The 19,714-nt window shown below is 39.1% G+C and overlaps 1 protein-coding gene and 1 long non-coding RNA gene across 2 annotated transcripts; one reads left to right on the top strand and one right to left on the bottom strand.

The window, feature by feature from the left end:
• Positions 1–294: 294 nt before the first annotated feature.
• On the bottom strand, positions 295–17,199 carry LOC127142782 (uncharacterized). The gene is made up of 4 exons (XR_007813837.1): positions 17,091–17,199; positions 16,639–16,740; positions 10,642–10,807; positions 295–372 (listed from the first exon to the last, which is right to left on the bottom strand). It is a non-coding gene; the product is annotated as an uncharacterized LOC127142782 (long non-coding RNA).
• il1b (interleukin 1, beta) lies at positions 4,358–9,083 on the top strand. Its single transcript, XM_018694035.2, has 6 exons — positions 4,358–4,533; positions 5,059–5,110; positions 6,138–6,327; positions 7,168–7,344; positions 7,462–7,586; positions 8,401–9,083. The coding sequence occupies exons 1-6, from the start codon at positions 4,493–4,495 to the stop codon at positions 8,608–8,610; spliced, it is 795 nt and encodes a 264-aa protein (XP_018549551.1). The 5' UTR covers positions 4,358–4,492; the 3' UTR covers positions 8,611–9,083.
• Positions 17,200–19,714: the final 2,515 nt, after the last annotated feature.

Below are 19,714 nucleotides of genomic sequence, written 5' to 3'. Positions count from 1 at the left end.
CATTTTTGATGGTTTTTGACACCTTACTATACTATGATGTTTTTCGCACATTTTTGATGACATACATACTATACAATTACATTGTAGAAACTGACTGATATTAATTAAAACTTCTCAATCTGAATACTCAGATTCAATGACAAACTATTATGAGACATATCTGAAAATTAAAGTTGCTCTGGCTTGTAAAAACTTCCTCAGTCAGTATTTGTTTAGCAGTTTGCTTTCAGAACTAGGATCTGAACTAGAACCAGAACTAGAATGAGAACTAGAGCAGAAGGAGCCTGATGTTTACCTTCACCTTTGGCTTGTAGTACAGTGAACCAAAGCTCCATACCAGGCTGATCAGGTGTCCTCTGAAGGGGGAATGATCTGCAGAGCACAAGAGAGAGAAAACATTAGTGGGCTGAGGAGGACCCCCGCACCCCCCCACCCCACACACACACAAAAAAGAGAACAACATTGTGGTTTTCAGAAAGTCACTTTAGTACTATACTTAAGTACATTCTGTAGTTATTTATTCAATGTATGGTACTTCATACATCTGCTCTGCTACATTTCAGAGGGAAATATACTTTTTACTCCACTGCATTTGTTTGACAGCTATACTTAGTATTTTACACAGATGTCATAGAGTGAGCCATGAGTGGCCAGAGCTCTGCTGCGATCTACATGAGGTCTGAAAAGGTCCTGAAGTCCTGAAAAATGTTGACTTTAGCCCTTATTTTATTAAGGTAATAACCTGTGCATATAATATATTTTCTTGCACACGTGAGATTTATTCTAAAAAAACTAAATTTCAGGAACGTTTGGGGTTGCATTATTTAGGACTCAGAGATTCTGGATAATGAGAACTTTGGATTCATTAAGTAGGCTACATTTTGCCAGAAACACTTTTGTACCTTTGCTATGCCTCCACATTAGCGACAGTCATGGATTTTGTTTTCAGGTTGTCTTGTGCATTCTTGTTTGGTAGCTGATTACCTCTATTATGAAGGTGATAACGTGTCAGTGTTCATAGATTGTTTTTGCTTCCCTCAGATTCAGTTCATGTTACTGCAGGTGAGAATAAGGTGTAGATGTAGGTTTGCAGGGGAAATGAAAAGCATGAGCTCATGTGCAATTCAGCAACAACTGTGTCATGTCAAACACCAACACACTTCCTGCCACAGCGCTGCAGCATATGCACCCGTGGCCACTTTCTTGCCAAACAGACAACCAGGCCACTACATTATAATACTTCTTTCTAGTCTATAATTCATGTCCTGGTAGAAAAAAAAGTTTTACATTTTGACGTTTTTTACACATTTAACTTCACTTTCCACATTTGCCCAAAACTGGTCTAGGGTCCAACAAAATGAAAACACCTCCTTTACGATAATTATATTTATAATACCAATCTGTAGTATTCAGGTCTGTCTGTCTGTGGTAATTTCCTGTAATGGAAATTACACCAAAATCCCCCCACATTTGTGGTTGTTAAAATGCAGAGGTGGGGGCACATTCAAAGTGCAAGTGCAAAGATTTTCCCAAGCTATTGCATCATATCGCTCATAGCCTTATATACTTTTAGATATAGCCACTGTCATTCCCTCCAACCTCAGCAAAAAAAATCCCAGCACAGTTAAAGGTTGTAACGCCTCCATTTTGAAGTCTGGAAGTTAGTTAATATATAGACAAAGAAGAAGAGACAAAGTGAGAGCTCTGGTCAACATCTGACTTGGAGTGCAACAGTTTGATGGTTTCCTGAAGCAGTAGATATGAGTGCGAACCAGATCAATACCGAACCAAAAGAATCTGTGCTAAAGATTCAGATTGTTAAATTAATATATTATACTATACTCAGCCACTATGTGGAGGTAAAATGGCCAAGCATCATGCCTGAACATTAACAATTTGTTTTTTTTTATGGCCAAGCTTTATGAGTTCCATCAGGTCGATCATAAAATGTGACGGCTGGTTTCTCTTTTCTTAACCTCAAGACCCTAAACTGGTTAACCCGGAGCTCTTCTTCTGTGTCATGTCACTTCCAATCATGATTGCAACACGTGCTGTCTCTGTGTGTAACCTCAAGAGGAATGACTAATCCTAACCTTTACCCTAACCCTCCTGACAGAAGAACCAGCGGTTCCAGGATTGTACAAACAGACTGGCCCTAACCTTAACCCTCAGTTACAGAACAAGGACTTTGGTACAATCATTAGTGATCCTCTAACTGTCACCTACAAGTTGATGGCATTCCAAGTTGAGACGTCGGAAAAAAATGGACAGATGGAGTAAATAAAAGTTTAAAACATATGTGCACTCCACCTCAAGAACACCTCACTTGTTAACATTAGATTTTAATGCAGACATTCAGAATGTTCTTAAAAGCCGTTCAAATTTAACTGTTAGAAAAAACTTAACATTAAAGCCATGAACATGAACCGATTCAAACATATCGCAGACTAGCCACTGTTATTGCTAGCCATTGTTAGCAATACCAGTTGATAACAACACTCTACAGGTTTTTTTTTTTTTCAAATTCCGAATCAGAAATCTGACAACTGGGATTACGGTTTTGTGTTCTTTCTAGAACACTGAAACTGATGTTTGAAACCTCTGAGATTATGTTTGTCAGTTTTCATGTTACAGCCCTTTCAGCCTTTACCCCTTTCATCCTCACACCTCAAACACATTTGAGGTTTCCCTAGCTAACACTCGTGCCTTCGTTTGCCCACATTTGTGTCAACTTGCTACGTTAGGGGAAACTGGTGACACCAAAACCTCTCAAAGCCCCAACCCCTTGAATAACTCACTGCTGGATCTGCAGCGATGTTATCTCATGTTCTGACCGAGCACTGCCTCAGCCTGAAACCATTAGCTTTTTCCTCCATGGTGGCATCATCTTGACATGCTTCTATCTAACCTACACCCCCACAATCATTGCCCTAACGCTACTCCCCAACACCCCCTCCTCATGTCAGTGGTTAGAAACTGGAGGCGGAGGAAGGTGTTCTTCTAGGTCAAATGACTTCATATTACTGGAAGACGCATAATACATAATAAAACCACATAAAATCACATGCAGCCATGATAGCCCAGTAGAAAAGAAGTCTAACAAACTGGACCTGCAGCCAAATGTAAAATGTCTGATTGTATTTAAAAATCTAAATGAGTCATTAAAGATAGCTAGTATTTTGGAACATGGGCCTTATTTTACATGTTTTTGAGCTGCCACAGACTACTGATTATAAGTGTCTGACATTATGATAGGATTCCTACAGAGACAGACCTTTTGTTAAACAGTAAGATCCTTTTTGTTCGACCAGAAATATCACTATATATCACTACCAGACTCCATTCACAAAAACTACTTTTACTGATATAAAGAATCTGAATACTTCTACCACCACTGAAAGTCACAGAAATGTCTTCACACTGCAAATTAACCAAAACATGGTTCAGTTTGACCTGAACCAAGACCTTGTCTTTTGGTTCTTTGGTCCAGACATTGGTCCAACAAACCTTTCACACATTTCACACCTATTATTTTGATTCAAACCAAATTTTGGTCTGGACATCAGACCTTTCAAACCTACTATTTTGGTTCTGGACCAAACAAGGATGGTGTGAAAGCCCCCTAAGACCTGTCTGGTAATTGGTTCATAAATGACAATTAAAACCATTGATTGTTTGGTTTAAGTGATAAGAACTGATCCAAATATTCAACTCATCTGCCTTTCAGTGCCACCGAATCCTGAAAATTGGACAAATTATTTAAAAAGTATTTATGAAAATATTTATTTTCTGCATCAGAAACAAAACATCATGTCCTCCCAAATGCTAGACCAAGCCCCTGACTCTTAACATGTTTCTCATTTTAAAAACAAATCAGTTTGGCTAACTTTCTAGCTTTCACACAGTAAAGATCAAACTACATGATCTTTACTTTCACACAGTAAAGATCATGTAGTTTATGACTAAACTACATGTGCAACATGGGAGGATAATAACAGAAAGACTGGTGGTTCTCAGCAAAAGGTCTATAACATTTGTTCTGTTATTATGTCCTGTTTAAGAAAATGGAATAAAAACAAAAGTACTGCAGAATTACTACAGAAGCAAATGTCTCATTTTACAGGAGCCAAGACAAAGGCTGATATACTCATCTCTGAATTGGTTCCACATTAAGTATAATTTCCATCACCAAGAAGTGACTGGTGCTAAATAACAAGCGTGGTTTGAGACACTTTCCATCTACACACGTAAAAACTGGTTATACTAGTTTCTGATGTCACCAAGAGAGAAAGTGCACGTGTGAGGTGACAACAATAAGGAAGCTGAGAGGCAGCTGCAGAATATAAAAGGAGAAGTGCGAAGCTGAGGAGCTCAGTCAACCTGCAGCACGGCAAGTAGACGGGTCGACCGACTGCAACAGACACTAAACTAGTGACGGAGAAATTCAGTCACTTAACTCTTCAGACTTTATCGTAATTTTGTATCTTATATTATGGCAATGTACGAATTTGATTTGTCTCAAGCTCTGGACAGGTAAGTTTAAGATATTCCATCCTTAAAGTATTTTTAACCTTAACCTTTAAACCTCTCTTTCTATTGGAAACATCAAGATTACAGGTTAAAAACATACAACTATGGGATTTCAGACTATACTTGATGTGTCAGGGGAGTGTAGAGCAGATGTGTTGAAGTGATGTACTTCATTAGCTGTTTATCTACCATTCAACCATTTATCTACCATTCAACTTAGAAGCAGAAGTGCCTGAAAGTCATCTACACACAGCGTTACACTAACTCCAAAAAGGGAACAGCTTCCAGTCTGTCTGGCACCGTGTTTCACTTCTCACTCATAGCATCTTTTCCTTACAAAACAAAATGGACAGGCATCACAGTAAGAAATAGCACTGAATCGAGCCAAAGCCAACAATGGAACTTGTTAAAGTGTTACTTAGTTAACGTTAACGTTAACATTAACGTTACTTATCGGGTCAAATGTAATGTTTGAATTTGAATGGTATTTTTAATACTTATCTTTATGTGTGTGTGTGTGTGTTTCAGTTCCTTCGGATCTGATGACAGAGTATTTAAACCCTACAGCTTCGACAAGAAGGTAAGATGAATTATTATTTAGAACAACAAATTAAGTATTAAATAAGTTTTTGAAGGATATGGACAGGACTAGCTGTGTTGCTTGTATCATACCAATGTCACCCTGTTATTTTTTTACCCCTCTATCTTTTTTAATCTTTGCATTGACATAATATATCACAAAAAACCCCAAACATTTCAAGCTCTCATGTGGGACATTTAAAGACTCGTTAGTTGTTTCAGTAAATTCCCAGATTCAACCAGTCGTCTCCAAATTAAAACCACAAAATGCATAATTCGTAACTGTCATCTAGAACAACACCCAAGCATTTTCTGATCTGATGCCACGATGGAGGGAACAATGATGATCGTGGTTTAAAGAAACCAGCACTTACAAACAGGAAACAAAAAGTTGACTATGATGTCAAAGTCACTGTGTCGACCCATCTGACCACACCAACCTCCTCTCTTTGTGGACTCAATGCCTGAGAACACCATGTGACTTACTTCCTTTACTCAATATATGTTTACAAGGCAGCAAAGGAGGAAATAATGTGCAGCTAGAGAGCCAGGAACAAATTGCTGTACTTTGGCACAGGTGACAACCATTGTGTCCTGTTTTTTATCATGATATCTGTTTCTTTTAATCATGACCACCATTGTTCCCATCATTCAACCATGGTGCCAAAAGTTTCCTTGACCTTAATGAGGAACGTGTCATTGTGGAGCAACAAATGTTTAGACTGTTGTTCTCCACCTTGTTTTTATTGAATTCATGAGCAGAGATAAAAATAGAGAACTACATTGTGTTGAAATCTGAAGAGTCACAGTCCAGGAAAAGGTTTGAACATGAACAAAAAAGTTCTCCATACAGCCCAGCTATTCAAGAACACAATCTTTAGCTGCTTTTTGCATTTTTTCTTATTTTTGCAATCAATTCTTGAAGCGTCACCACAAACTTTAGCACCATCAGCTCTGTCTGACTGAGATCAACACCTGCAATATGATGTCACGTGTGGTTTCTATATGTTTCTTTGTTCTGTGTGCAGAGTGTTCAAGATGAGACCATCAAACTTGAGGAAGGACTGGAATTGGTGGTTTCCCACAACCCAAGAACCATGCAGGGTGTCGCTACCCTGCTGCTTGCGGTGAACAGGATGAAAAACTCACAGACTCTGAACGGCCAGGAGCTCAGTAACAGTGAAATCTGCAGAGCGATCATGGACAGCGTGGTAGACGGTGGGTAAAGACAAGACACATGCTGATGCTGCACATCATTACACTCTCCTTTAAACATGATAAAGAGCCAAAGTGAACATCTGGGGTCTGTTAAAGAAGTAGGAAAACCTAATTTAAAATCCCATTTACATTTGTAATGATTTAAGGAACTAGAAGTCCAGTCCAGCAAACTGAGGTGAAATACTGTGGAAATTATCTGTGACACTGAATAAAAAGTACATTAATGTGCTTTGGGGTCAATTCTCAATGTAAACATTAACATTGTTTAATAATTCACCAGGTTAAAGGATTCCTTCTACGATTTACAGCATTAGTTCTCTGAGAATCTCTGTCATATTCAAGCAAAGTTTGGTATTGTGACTGAAATAACAAAGTAATCGATACTGAATCGAGTTGCATCAGAAATCAAATCAAATAAGGACGTTGTGAATTGGAAATCAGCAGCATTACCCTGCTTTAATCTTCACATTAGAAAGTGAGGGCTAACAGAGCTACAGCAACTTATTTAATACTCATTTTGGCAAAAAATGACTCACAGATCTCATGTTTATTGGGATTTACTGAGACATTTTGTTCAAGAGACCAGGTCAGAGTAACCTATGGCCACCAAAATCAAATCCAAGTCCGAGTGAATGTTTGTACCAAATTTCATGAGATTCCCTCAAGGTGTTAATGGGATGTCACGTTCATGTGAAAAGTATGGACGGACAACCTGAAAGCATAATAATAAAAATAAGAGACTGTATCAGAGGCTCGACAGATGCAACAAGTCGAATTTACACTTAGCACTTCTTTTTTTCTGAGAGCTCACATCTAACATCTCGTTCTTCCTCTCCACAGAAACAATCGTCAAGGGGGTCAAGATCTCCGCCACGGGAGAGAGGAGATTTGTCTTTGAACGCATCAACAGTCTTGAGTGCACTCTGACCGACAACTCGCAGAAAGACATCATCTGCACATCCGAAGACCTAAAACTGCAGGCCGTCACTCTGAAAGGAGGAAACTGCAGTCATAAAGGTAAGAGGATCACGACCGCAACAATGAACGTTTACATAAAGACTATATGTAATGACGTCCAATACACTCCTGTTGTGTATTTAAATTAAATTGTGTTTTTTTTTCTTTTTGTTTTAGTGAATTTCAAACTGGTGCAGTACATCTCTCCGAATGACGGTCAGACTGTCGTTTTGTCAATTAGAAACCACAACTTCTACATTTCCTGCTCGATGACAGGCGACAAGGCTGAGCTGAATCTGGAGGTAAAAATCACACACGTTGTTGTAGGTCACTAACGTTAACAAATTAGTCTGAAAGTTGTCCCCTGACATGACAGACACACTTCCTATAGTTATGAGGACACTCACACACTCAAAACCTGATTATAACCTGAACCCTGAAAACAACTCTTAAATGCTGACTGGCCAAAAATGTATCCATGTGACCACAGAAAGACTCTATAAATATATATATACCCATATATATAAACTCAAGTACAGTTTAAGTATACTATAGTATACTTGCACTGTACTTGAGTGTTTCCATCTTATACTGATTTATACTTAAACTCCACTAGATAATCTGACATTTATAATTATTTATTGTAGTGTAATTATAAAACTCTTTACACAATTATATTACTGCTCACACATTCATCTGATATTTGATTATCATAACTAATAATATAATGTTCACAGGGGCCATTCTGCTTCTTAATTCATAATTTAATTTTTGATACTTGAAGCACATTTTACTGATAAAACTTTTACTTTTTTACATTGTGGTATTCAGTTTTTATCTCATAATTTCAACTTTTATCTCACATCCTTGACTTTATCTTGTGATTTAGCGTTAGCACATTGAAGTTTGACTTTTTGTCTCAGGATTTTGGTTCAGTTAATTGACTTTTGAGTTTTTATCTAATAATTTTGACTTTGTCAAAACTTTCATTTTTAATTTTTATTCCAAAACTTACAGTTACACCTCCTGATTTTAACTTCCTATTTTCTGGCAGAAATGAGCTTCCATATATTAAAGAGTTAATATGTGACATTTCCTGTTTATCTCTTTTGACAGAAATGCAGCGAGGAGGACTTGAGGTCTGATCCAGACATGAAGCGTTTCCTCTTCTTCAACAGAGAAGGACCAGAAATCTGTCTGCACACATTCGAGTCTGTGAAGTACCGCGGTTGGTTCATCAGCACCGCCTACGAGAAGGAAAACGAGCCTCTGGAGATGTGTCGAGTGGACTCTGCCTACCGTCTCACCAAGTTCAAAATCAACTAGAAATATTGTTTTTATTAGCTGAAGGAGAGGTGTACAATTTGAATGTACCCAGAGTTATGCTTTATTGTACCTGACCACGAGAAAGGGCCATCACCTGCAGTAATACTGTGAAATCTGTGACCTATAGATAACTAATAATTCATTGTAAATCACAAAAAACCTGCTGTGTAAGCTGTATCTTCTTTGCTGGGAGAGCGTTGTAACAGGATATTCCTAAAAATGTATTCTCATTTTGTTTTTTATTATTAGTGACCGTTAAATTTAGTTCATTATTATTCATCTGTCTCGTTATTTTAAATATGTTAGTTTCATTTTTAAGTGATACTCTGTTTTATTCTACGAAAATGATGCTGAAAAGTTATTTGCTGACTATGCCTGGTTATATGAAGAAAAACTGTGTTTCCTATACTTCTTTGTTGTTTCTGTTTCATTAAACCTTTTTTTAAAAAGTCATTAAAGCTTTTTAAAACACAGAGCTTTTGTGGGTGCTTCTTGACAAGCACTGTGCATCTTTGTCATGTCTCACTTTAACTATTTAAATGATTATAAAATACTAAAACGCCAAGTGTTTTACGATATTTGTAGATGGGATACATCAGAAAACACCATTCTTCAGCTTTAAATAATATGACCACAAAAGCCCCAGGTTTACTAGATATTATTTGGATTTACATAATTTGATTAATCATACATTTGTTTAAATAAAAAAATTTAAAAAACTGTGACCTCAGTGACCTCTGGTCTTAATTCTTGTTGGTCTAAACTGAGTTGTTGCATTTCATTAATCTGTGTGAAAATTTTTAGTAGTAAGTAATTAACTCAGAGAAAACCTCAAGCATGGTCCTATTATTCTGTAAAACTGCATCCAACAATCATTACTAATTATTAATATATCTAACAGTTTTATTTTCTTTAATAATCTGTTGATTGTTCAGCGAAGAAAATGTAAAATGGACATTTTAGCATTTTTGGTAGTCTGAGGTCCCTGGGCAGTAATCCTTCTTCCAGACACTTCAGGGTCAAGTCAGTCATTCAGTGCAGTCATTAGTTATTAGGTTTCAGCGCCATCTAGTGGTGAGGGGGATGATTGCAACTGACTGAACACACCATTCTCACCACCCCTCCTTTTCCAAGTGAGTAGCAGAACCTACGGTGGCCTTTAGGTAACACAAAAAACATGAAGTCCCTCTCTGGAGCCAGAGGTTGGTTTGTCTGTTCACTGGCATCCTGTTAAATTCTGGTCTGAATTAAAATTCCTTCTAACTACTTTTAAGGCCTTGGACTACTTGGCATCATACATCAGTGAATTACTGAGCCCATATTGATCCACTCTCAGGTCACCAGGATCACTGGTTGAGCTGAGCTTAAAGTTCAAGACCTGTGGTGGAGAGTCAATCAAACACCAACAGAGAGATGAAAAATAAGTAAAAATAGATACAAAATGAGTAAAATGGATGTAAATCCATAGAAATTGATGCAAAATGAGCAAAAAATGGTGCAAATTGAGTAGAGACTGATACAAAATGACCACAAAGAGATGAAAGATGAGTAAAAATGAATGCAAAATAAATAAAATTACACACAAAATGAGTAAAACGTGATGAAAATGCCCTCAGCAGCTCTGAAATTTATAGGAAAAACACAAAAACTAGCAAATATTCATGTTTAAGTTGGACTGAGTGAACCTTTGTAATTTTTCCTTTAAAAAACATCAATATTTATGTAAATCACTGAATAATTTCAGCTCTAGCCAAAGGAAACAATAAAGTGTAAAGTCTAATATTTCCCTCTGAAATGCAGTGAAGTGTCATGACATGGAAATACTCCAGTACCGATCCCTTAAATTAATACTTGAGTAAATTTACTCAGTTACATCCTCTCCTGATTGGATTCTGATTTCAGTCCAAATACAGGACACACACACACACACATACACACACACCACACACACACACACACACACACACACACACACAGCCTGTAATCTGAATTTCACAGCACTCACCAAATTAAATGTCAATCTGTTCTTACCCTTCACAATAGCGGACTTAAGAAACTCAGCCAATCAGAGCTGGTTCGGAGGAAGCCGACTTCTCCTCATTGGTACAGGCTGCGCGGGTTTGCATGGCGACACCTCGGGCCATTTCTTGACTGAACGGGAGATGCTGAGCTCTGCTCTGCGGCGCTGCTCGACATCCTGGATGCGTAAAGCAGATTACAGAGGGATGTGCATTTAAGTTTAAAGAAGCAACGCAGCACAGAGGGGGACATATTAAAGCAGCTGTGATTTTGATGCAGAAAAATCTCCCTTCCTCCAGTTTTAGTTGTTGGGTAAGACGTTAAAAAATCACGTGTCGGCATGTGTGACAGACAGAACAGTCATGTTTATGTTTGTGTGTGTGTGTGTGTGTGTGTGTGTACATGGACACAAGCGTATATCACACACACAACCTCACATCTAATCAGTGAGGAAGTAAAGGAAAGTCATGTCTGAAAAAACCTTAAACTGAATCCCTCATTGATCTGGGAACACACTCACGTGTGCAAGAGTGCATGACCAGCAGTGAACCTATTGTGTGTGGGGTTATGATTGAGTATGTGTGTGTCCGTGTGTGTGTGTGTGTGTCTCCCTCTGCCATGCACATTCCCGGCACATGGCAACAGAAGCTAAATATAGCCCCAGCAGCCCGGCTTCACAGCGGGATCATGCTTCCTCTCGCTGTAACGTCGGCTCGCTGCCTGCTGCTGTCCCTCTCTCTCTGCTTCGTAACCAGCACGGCTTCCTCTCGTGCACCTCCCGCTTTTCTTTTCTCTTCACTTCTACCCTGCCATCATTTCCTCAGATACTCTCCATCTCTCTACATGCACCTTTCCCCCTCTGGATCTCAGCTCCTGATGCACTGAATTTACAAAACACTCGACCAGCTGCACTAAAAGGCCGTTTGAGATCTGAGTTAAAATGTGTAATTTATGTGAAAAAATAAAAATAACAGCATGTAAAAATCAAACAGCAGTGACTCCAATGGGGCTAGTTAGAGCTAGCTCGTGCTATAGCTTTAGCCACAGCTGATTTACCTTTTTTTAATGTTTCGTGTCTTTGAAAAATCTATTTCAAAGCTAAGAAATCTTAGATATTGAGTTTGCTACAGCACATAAATAAAACAGCAGCTAAGTCTGGTCATAACGGAGAAAAAAAAACAAACAAAAATTAGCTTAGCTTAGCAGAGTCGCAGTTCCTGACATATCTGCAGCCTCTGACTCTTTGAAGAAGAATTTCTCAGATTTCAGAGCACAGGATTTGAAGGTCTTTTAGGTTTTATGAAAAGTTATTAACAGGACCTGTTCACACCAGGTCCTCTGGGTAATCTGATCACAGCTCTGAGTACAGGTGTGAAAAAACCCAAGAGTTATCGAGATCCAGTTGTTCACACACGTCAAATCAAGAAAGCTGCCTTTTGTCCACGATGTGAAAAACTACAAACTACATCCCGATTGCAATAAAAAACACAAGCCACGCAGCCTTCCATCTTCACTACACTGTAGGTGTTGACCTCACAGTAATACATGAAGTACTGCCTCTTGCTTATGGAGGTATTAGGTAAGTTTACCTCAGAATAAATCCATAAACTGTATTCTCACCTGCAAAAATCGAGCCCTATCACCTTATTTGCTCAAAACATATGAGGAAATACTCAAGTACAGTAAATATATTCCTATGTTTTTTCAATGCAAGTCAATTAATTACAAGTATTTTCTGAAATTATATCATTTTCCGTGTTTTTCATGCAGCCACAAACGTGATTTTTACTTCATTAAGGAGGTGTTTTGTTTTTGTCCGTCCGTGCTGTTTTACTAAATGAAATATCGCACCTTCACCTTGAAGGAGCTTCCTCAAATTTTGTACAAAAGTTCACACGGACTCAAGGATGAACAAAGTTGAATTTCATAGTCAGAGGTCAAAGGTCAAAACTCACTGTGACCTCACAAAACCTGTTCTTGTTCTTGGCCTCATGAGTGGGATATCTCTAACGCCTCGAGGGGATTTCTTAAAATCTGGTACAAACTTTCACCTTGGACTCAAACATGAACTGATTCGACTTTGGTGGTAAAAGGTCAAAGGTCACTACACATTTTTGGCCATAATTCAAAGAATTTGAACGCTGATTTACTGCAGTTCGACAGGTTGGTGGAGGCATACAAACATGAGGTGGTAACTCTAAGAAAACAAGGATTTTAGAGGCTGATTATCACCAGAATTATCTGTATAACTTCAGGGCTTTTGCAAAAATAGACATGACGTAATTAAAATTAGCCACACCTCACCCAGTTTCACAGTAGTAATAATAATCTGATAATGTAACCTATAGCACTGTGGAATGAGCCATTCTTCAGTATTTTTATGTAAATTTTAATATTTTTTAATCTTTAAAAGCAGGACTTTTATCTGTACTTTTACATTTTTTGTTTTATCACTTGAGTAAATTCTCTGAACACTTCCTCCACCGCTGTGTGAGGGTCTGACACATTGATCCTAACACTCATACAAGTCAATGAGGTTGTATGGGAGCGATCCTAGCGTGATAGTAATGGACTGCTGGGAGCATGTGGTGTAATCCTGGCTCGGTTTGGCACGCTGCCTAGTGAGGTATTACATTGCTCATAGGCTGCATTAGTCCCACTGTTCGCATGTGCATGCTTGCACACATTACTGCTGCGCTGCCCGGGAGGTGAGAGTGGGATGAAAGTGGTGATGGGAGGTCACCGGGGACATGAGGCTTTCCATCCATCCTTTCTCTGAGATGAATAAATTCAGAGTGTAGAAATGCACAGGGAGACTTTTCAGAGTGATAATGGATCTGTTGAGAGTTTCTGCTGGCGTTGAAACTGAAAATGATGACGCTGATTATGGGTATCTTATAGCTTTAATGGAGAAGTGGAGCTGCTATTATGACTGCCCCTCCAGTGCTGGGCTGTAATGTAGCACTGTGAATGTCTGAGCACCAGGTTCCTGAGACAGTTACAGGGGTGGAGAGTAACTGAGTACATTTATACAAGTACAGATTTGAGGTACTACAATATTCGGCCTGGGCGATAAAACGATCTCGATCTGGGTTTGTGATAAAATTTACGTCGATTAAGACGATAAGTTCGGGGTATTTTTATTCAATTTGGGCATTTTATTCTAACAACCTGTCACACTGCAGCATTAATGCGACAACAGCCAGTCAGGCTGCAGCTGCACGTCAAAGTACACGCCTATTTCCTGAAAGATGTGGAAACTGATCACAAGAAAGGAAAGTAAGACGGTCTGAGAAACATGTCGCCGTCCACTGCCAACAAATCTTTACAATCAGCTGAAAAGGTTTCATCCCAGCGACCTCACAGAGAGGATTAAAATAACATTTGTCCATCCACAAAAAGTCCTAGCAGGGCTAACAGCTAACGGCTAACAGAGCTGCACCAAAACTAACATCTATCCTGTCGTCTCTCACCGTCCATCAAAAGTGATCAAAAAGAAGTGTGAATATAACAAACACAGTTTCCTCTCTCTCAGTTAAAGACATGATGCCTCTGAGCTCAGCAGAGAAAAATGTCTTCAGGAAACTGATTAAACTCCCAGACAGGAAATACTTTTCACAAACTGCTGACTGACTAATCTGCTCCTCTACATAGAAGGTCCTACCAGAGAAATCTGTGTCCCAGATTTTTGTTTTATTTACATTTTTTTGACACAAGTTAATTAATTTTAATGTTTAGTTAAAGCAGATAAAACATGTTCCCAGAGTAAATTGTTTTCTGTTGTTGTTAATAAATTAGATTCTCAGAGTTTAACTGATGAACCCACTGGTTTCTTTAGGCGTCAGTCATTATCAGGACATTCTTCACACTCAGAGATATTGTGATAAAAACCGATATTGATCAATATTGGATAAAAATCATCAAATCACTACATTTTTCTGACAGCTGGAGTTACTAGTTACCTTGAAAAACAAGATTTTACATTAAAAACTCATGATAAGTTTATAAAATACGATGAGCCATTGAAGATTAAACCAGTGATTTGCCTTTTTTTCATCACAAAAAAGCAGCGGGGGCTTCTTCTCTCCTCTACTCTACTACATTTCAGAAGTAATGCAGGATTTTTACTTGTAATTGAGTATTTTTACATTGGTGTACTGGTAGTTTTACTTGTGGCCTCCTGCTCCCTTCATGTGACGCTGGAACCGACCTATTTATTTATGATGTAACACTGTGATCAGTTTGCAGCTGAACAGTGTGGTGCAGTACACACACACAAACAAATGCTAATGTGTAAATGCATAAAAATAGATTTGAATAATTTGTGAATTGAACTGTGTACAAAAAAATCAGTGGTTGCATAACATAGTTTCGTGTTTGTGAAAAGTAGGCTAAACAACAACTCCACCTACCAACCACCTGCGTCTGCATGCGACAGATTTAATACGTGGATATCATGAGGCACACTGGTTTTGAGGTTTTACAGTAATTTACTGTGAAGTTGCTGGTTTTTCTATTAGCACAAACACAGTAACTTTGTGTAACTGTGTCTGCCAGTGACAGAGCAACATTATCAGTCATTTGTAGTCATGTTTGTGTCCATGTGATGAATCTAAGTCCAGTCCCTCCTGAGTGAAACATCTGGCTCTTAATTCTACACCACGTTCACCAGCGTCTCTCTGACTGAGCTAAAAGATGCTAAAATGCTTTGTAGACGGAGTGATATTGCCATCAGAAACATTGCTTCATATCAGTACCAGACTCCATTGACAAAAACATGAATTTTACCGAGTAGAACACAGGAGCTGCTGGAATACCACTGCCTCCATCTGTTAGTTAGTTTGTGTTATCGTGTGACTTTCAGTGGTGGAAGAAGAAATACTTTAAATAAGTAAAAGTACCACACAAACACACTAACAGATGGAGGCAGTGGTGTTCCAGCAGCTCCTGTGTTCTGCTCGGTAAAATTCATGTTTTTGTCGGTGGAGTCTGGTAGAGATGTTTCTGGTTAAACAAAAAGGATCTTACCCTTTAATAAAAAGGTCTCTCTCTCTAGGATTTTTGTCTCTATCAATCATTTATGCACAAAGACATGTGGAATTAAGGCCCAGGTTCAATAATACCAGAGTTATCCTCTAAATAGAATAAAGATGTTGCTTCAAAATGCTTGTGGAAATCAGTCTGAGTCACTGCACTGTTACATAGTTCACCTCATACTCACACAGACCACATCTGTCAATACTGAGCTGCAAGTCTTTTTATATCATCTCTCTTTATGTAAATGTAGTGAAAGCAGCGTGGAGGGTTTGTCCTCTTTAGCTGCAGCACTGTGTTCTCATTAAGGACCACGAGGAGCTGGACCCTCACCTCAGCGCTGGAAAATGAAGTTGTACTGTAATGTGCGACATTACATGCTGCTTAAATATTCGCAGAGGGCCTCATTAATGGAAGAGCTAGCGGAGTACCTGTTAGAGCATGCTCGGCTGCACTGTAATTTCCAAGGACATGACAGGAATTGTTCGTACTCTTAAAACTGAACTCCCTGACACCTGACAACCTGATCTCGTCTGTCCCACCTTGGGACATTTTGTCTGAATAAACATTTTAAGTGATTATTCTTTTAGCATCTGCCTGGATATTTTAGCAACTGCATCAGACTGAGGCTTGTTAAATTCAGCTGTGTGCTGGAGCAGGAAATACTACAGGTTTCCAACTTTCCATGGCACTGCAACAAAGCTGTCAAATTCAGACAGCCACCATAATTAACAGCAGATAAACAAGTCGTAATGGCTGCTACATTACAGCAGTGTTTGCATAAAGGGAAGGACATAATTTCACGTCAAGCCAAATTTACTGAATAGTGTAATGGATTTAAATTGTACTGAGATTAATGGAGTTTTCTTTTCTTGCTTGGTTTCAAATATTTACTGGAATACAGAGCCTTTAAAACTTAGTCAAATCTCAACAAAGAGACATGAAACACATATTGTTAGATAAAGTGTGACTTACCTTTCCAAAGGATGTCAACATCTCCAATGTTCATCGGGAATAAACCTCCATAAATCCGCTTGGAAATCCCGAAAAAAGGCGCTCCAGAACTCCAGAACTTCCCTAGGAATCAAGATGTTTTTAAGTTTTCTTCGGTATCAAAGTCATTTAATGACATTTGCCTGTATATTGATGTGTATCATTGTAAAAGGGAACTGCTAACAGCTAATTCGGCACATTTTCACGGTGCTAAAAAAACACAAGTTCAAGTTGTACCCCCCAGCTTAATTACCTGACTCCGTTAGCAACTTTAACTTCCTATTTACATCCCCCAACGCTTTATGGGAACCTGAAGCGTGCTCATACCCCAAACTGAGTTTTGACGGTAATAAGCTCATAACTCGCTATTATGTGACTAATTTGTACATTTTTATAAATACAGAGTGAAAATTGACGTTAGCAGCAGGACTAACCTGAGTGGAAACACGGGAATTTAGAAAAAGATCATTTTTATGCTTGGCTGAGGTGGAAAAGTTGGCGTACCGACAGAAGCATACGACAATCGAGTTACGTCAATTGCCGGAAAACGGTATGGAACGTATCGAACGTCTGAAACTAGAGCGAATTCATTGGTGCGTCGTTTGCGCCTGCGCATTGCTGTACACAAGTACGTGATTTCATGGGATAAATAACACGCTACTTTTAGAAACATTTCATATGTCGTTACTATGAATTTCGAGCTTATCGCGCGTCATTTAAGGCCGTTTATGGTTAAGGTTATAAGTATTGAACACTGAAATGACGTGACATGAAATGAAAACCAATAAATGCGCCGTGATTTAAAAAAAAAACGATTCCAGGAAATTCATACGTCATTTGGTGATACGAGGCTAACGAATCACCTTGCGACTTTTTGTACACTAATTAGGTAGATTTAAAATGTTCTCTGGCCACAACCGTTACTCAAAAAACGTTTACGTAAATTTTATTTAAACGTCACTTGTCATTTCCAGTTGCTATTTATGTAAGTTGCAGCTCAAAAAGCAGAACTTAAGCATAAAAAAGAGACGACAAAGCACAAAAACAAAGAGGTAACTGGTTGGGAAGGAGCTGATATATGTGCCAGAGCAGTTTTTCAAGCCAAGCAGGACCAATACATGGACTTGGAAAAAGCAGAGAGGAAGACACTTTGAGGAAATGTTGCCTATTTTTCATATCCTTTGCCCATTAAGAGACATAACCTAATTCATCATGGCATGAAAGAAAAGAAGCCAGGACAGATTCACTAATGAGGAGGCCATGGGAGGCTTGGGATTGTGAAATGTATGCAGATATATGTAGGTCAAAAACTCAACGAGTCCTACCAGAGATAGTCAGCAGTGGTGTACGAACTCTCTCTGAACAATACTTGGTGCATGTTTACATTGTCAATATTCCAGTTGATTTCCATCACTAATATAAGAACAAAAATCCAAGATGATACTTCAGCTACATATCTCAACAGAATATGTGATTCTGGAAACCATCGGATTTACAAACAACTATCAATAAATGATGAAAAGCTAAAAGTCTGATTATTCTCAGGGATGTTTGCATTGTACATCAGAGATAATGGAAGTCACGTTGAATCTGAAAATATGTGAACAATGTTGTTTAAGATGTTTAACCTTTCATCTTTGCCACGTTGGGTAATTTTCCACCCAGTCTGGATACTGTTTCTTTACTTGAACAGGTAAAAATGGATTTTAGGTTTCAAAGGCTGAGGTGCATCATTACATTACACATTACACCAGTTTGAAAGTCAGTACTCTGTTTACCTGTGGAAAGTGTTGAAATCTTTAAACACAAACTTAAAACCTCTCCTCAGCTTTCGATTAAATGTGGTTTATAGACATTACACACTTTACTTGATTTACCCATTTTATCTTTATTCTTTTATGTATTCATTTTTATTTTAAATGATGCTCCTTACAGCTGCAGAACTTGCCTGAGAATTGTCATATTTTTAAGTTTTCCTCAGCATTAAAATAAGTAAGTGACAGATGTCAGTAAATCTAAAGGAGCACAGCAAAGAGGAGCTGCTGATCGTGAATTCGGCTTACTTCATTTTCCAAAATGTAAACAAATAACAGCTAAGAAATGAGCCTCAAAATATAACTCACTGATTCCATTTTATGTCCGGTTTCTGTCTGGTCAATCTGTTCATATAAGTGACGACAACTGGACCAATTTGTGTCATTCTCAAATGGTTAAACAACTTTTTGTGCTGTAACCGTGTGCTGGAGCTCGTAGGAAACCACAGAAACAATTATGGACTAACTAAGGGGCAACTCACCACTGTTTACGAACAAAACCTCAGTTATAGCCACATCACGTCGTACCTGCCTGCACACAGCCGAGTGTGTTTCTGCAGGAGGATCTTGTGTGAGCCCACATGTGAGCAAGATCTCTGCACAATCGCACCGTTGTACGACTGAGTCCCCGGGGCAACGAGGTCCCTGACGGCACAGCTGACTCCTGCACCAGGAATGTCAAGTCTGACGAGGCCTCCCACATTAAAATAGCCGGCGTGCCCTGTCAGCAGCAGGCTCTTACAGCAGGACGGACGCATGGCCTCCCTAACAGCTGCCAAACCTACAGTGAGCGGGGGCATGGAGGAGGAGAAGGAGGCTCCAACAACAGGAGAACAGATCAGCATGAGGAAGGGGGGAGGCGAGGGAATCAGCATTACCCTCAAGTCTCCCCCTTCCTCACCTCCTTTCTGCTCCTCACATGGAGTCAGAAAACAACTTTTATTTCCACACGTCCATCTCATGAGTTCACTGAGGGACGAGGACGTTGTCAGGTGACCACGACTAAACCGCCCGTGTCGCTCTGGTTCTGTGGATTCTTGAGAACGAGCTCTTGTTGTGTGGAGTCGTCGTTTCCTGCTCGGTCTTTATTAACTCGACAGACAGAGAGCGAGAGAGACAGCTGCTGCGTCACGCCAAACGCTGTGTGGATGTGTGGGAGGAGAGAGCAACTGTAAAGCACATGCTCCTCGAACCCGACCGCAACGACCACGTCCATCATTTTACTGCTTAATCTGCTGCTTATT

The sequence above is a fragment of the Lates calcarifer genome, linkage group LG9, assembly GCF_001640805.2.
Source record: "Lates calcarifer isolate ASB-BC8 linkage group LG9, TLL_Latcal_v3, whole genome shotgun sequence".
Taxonomy (NCBI): domain Eukaryota; kingdom Metazoa; phylum Chordata; class Actinopteri; family Centropomidae; genus Lates; species Lates calcarifer.
This window is presented reverse-complemented; position numbering and strand designations above follow the sequence as displayed.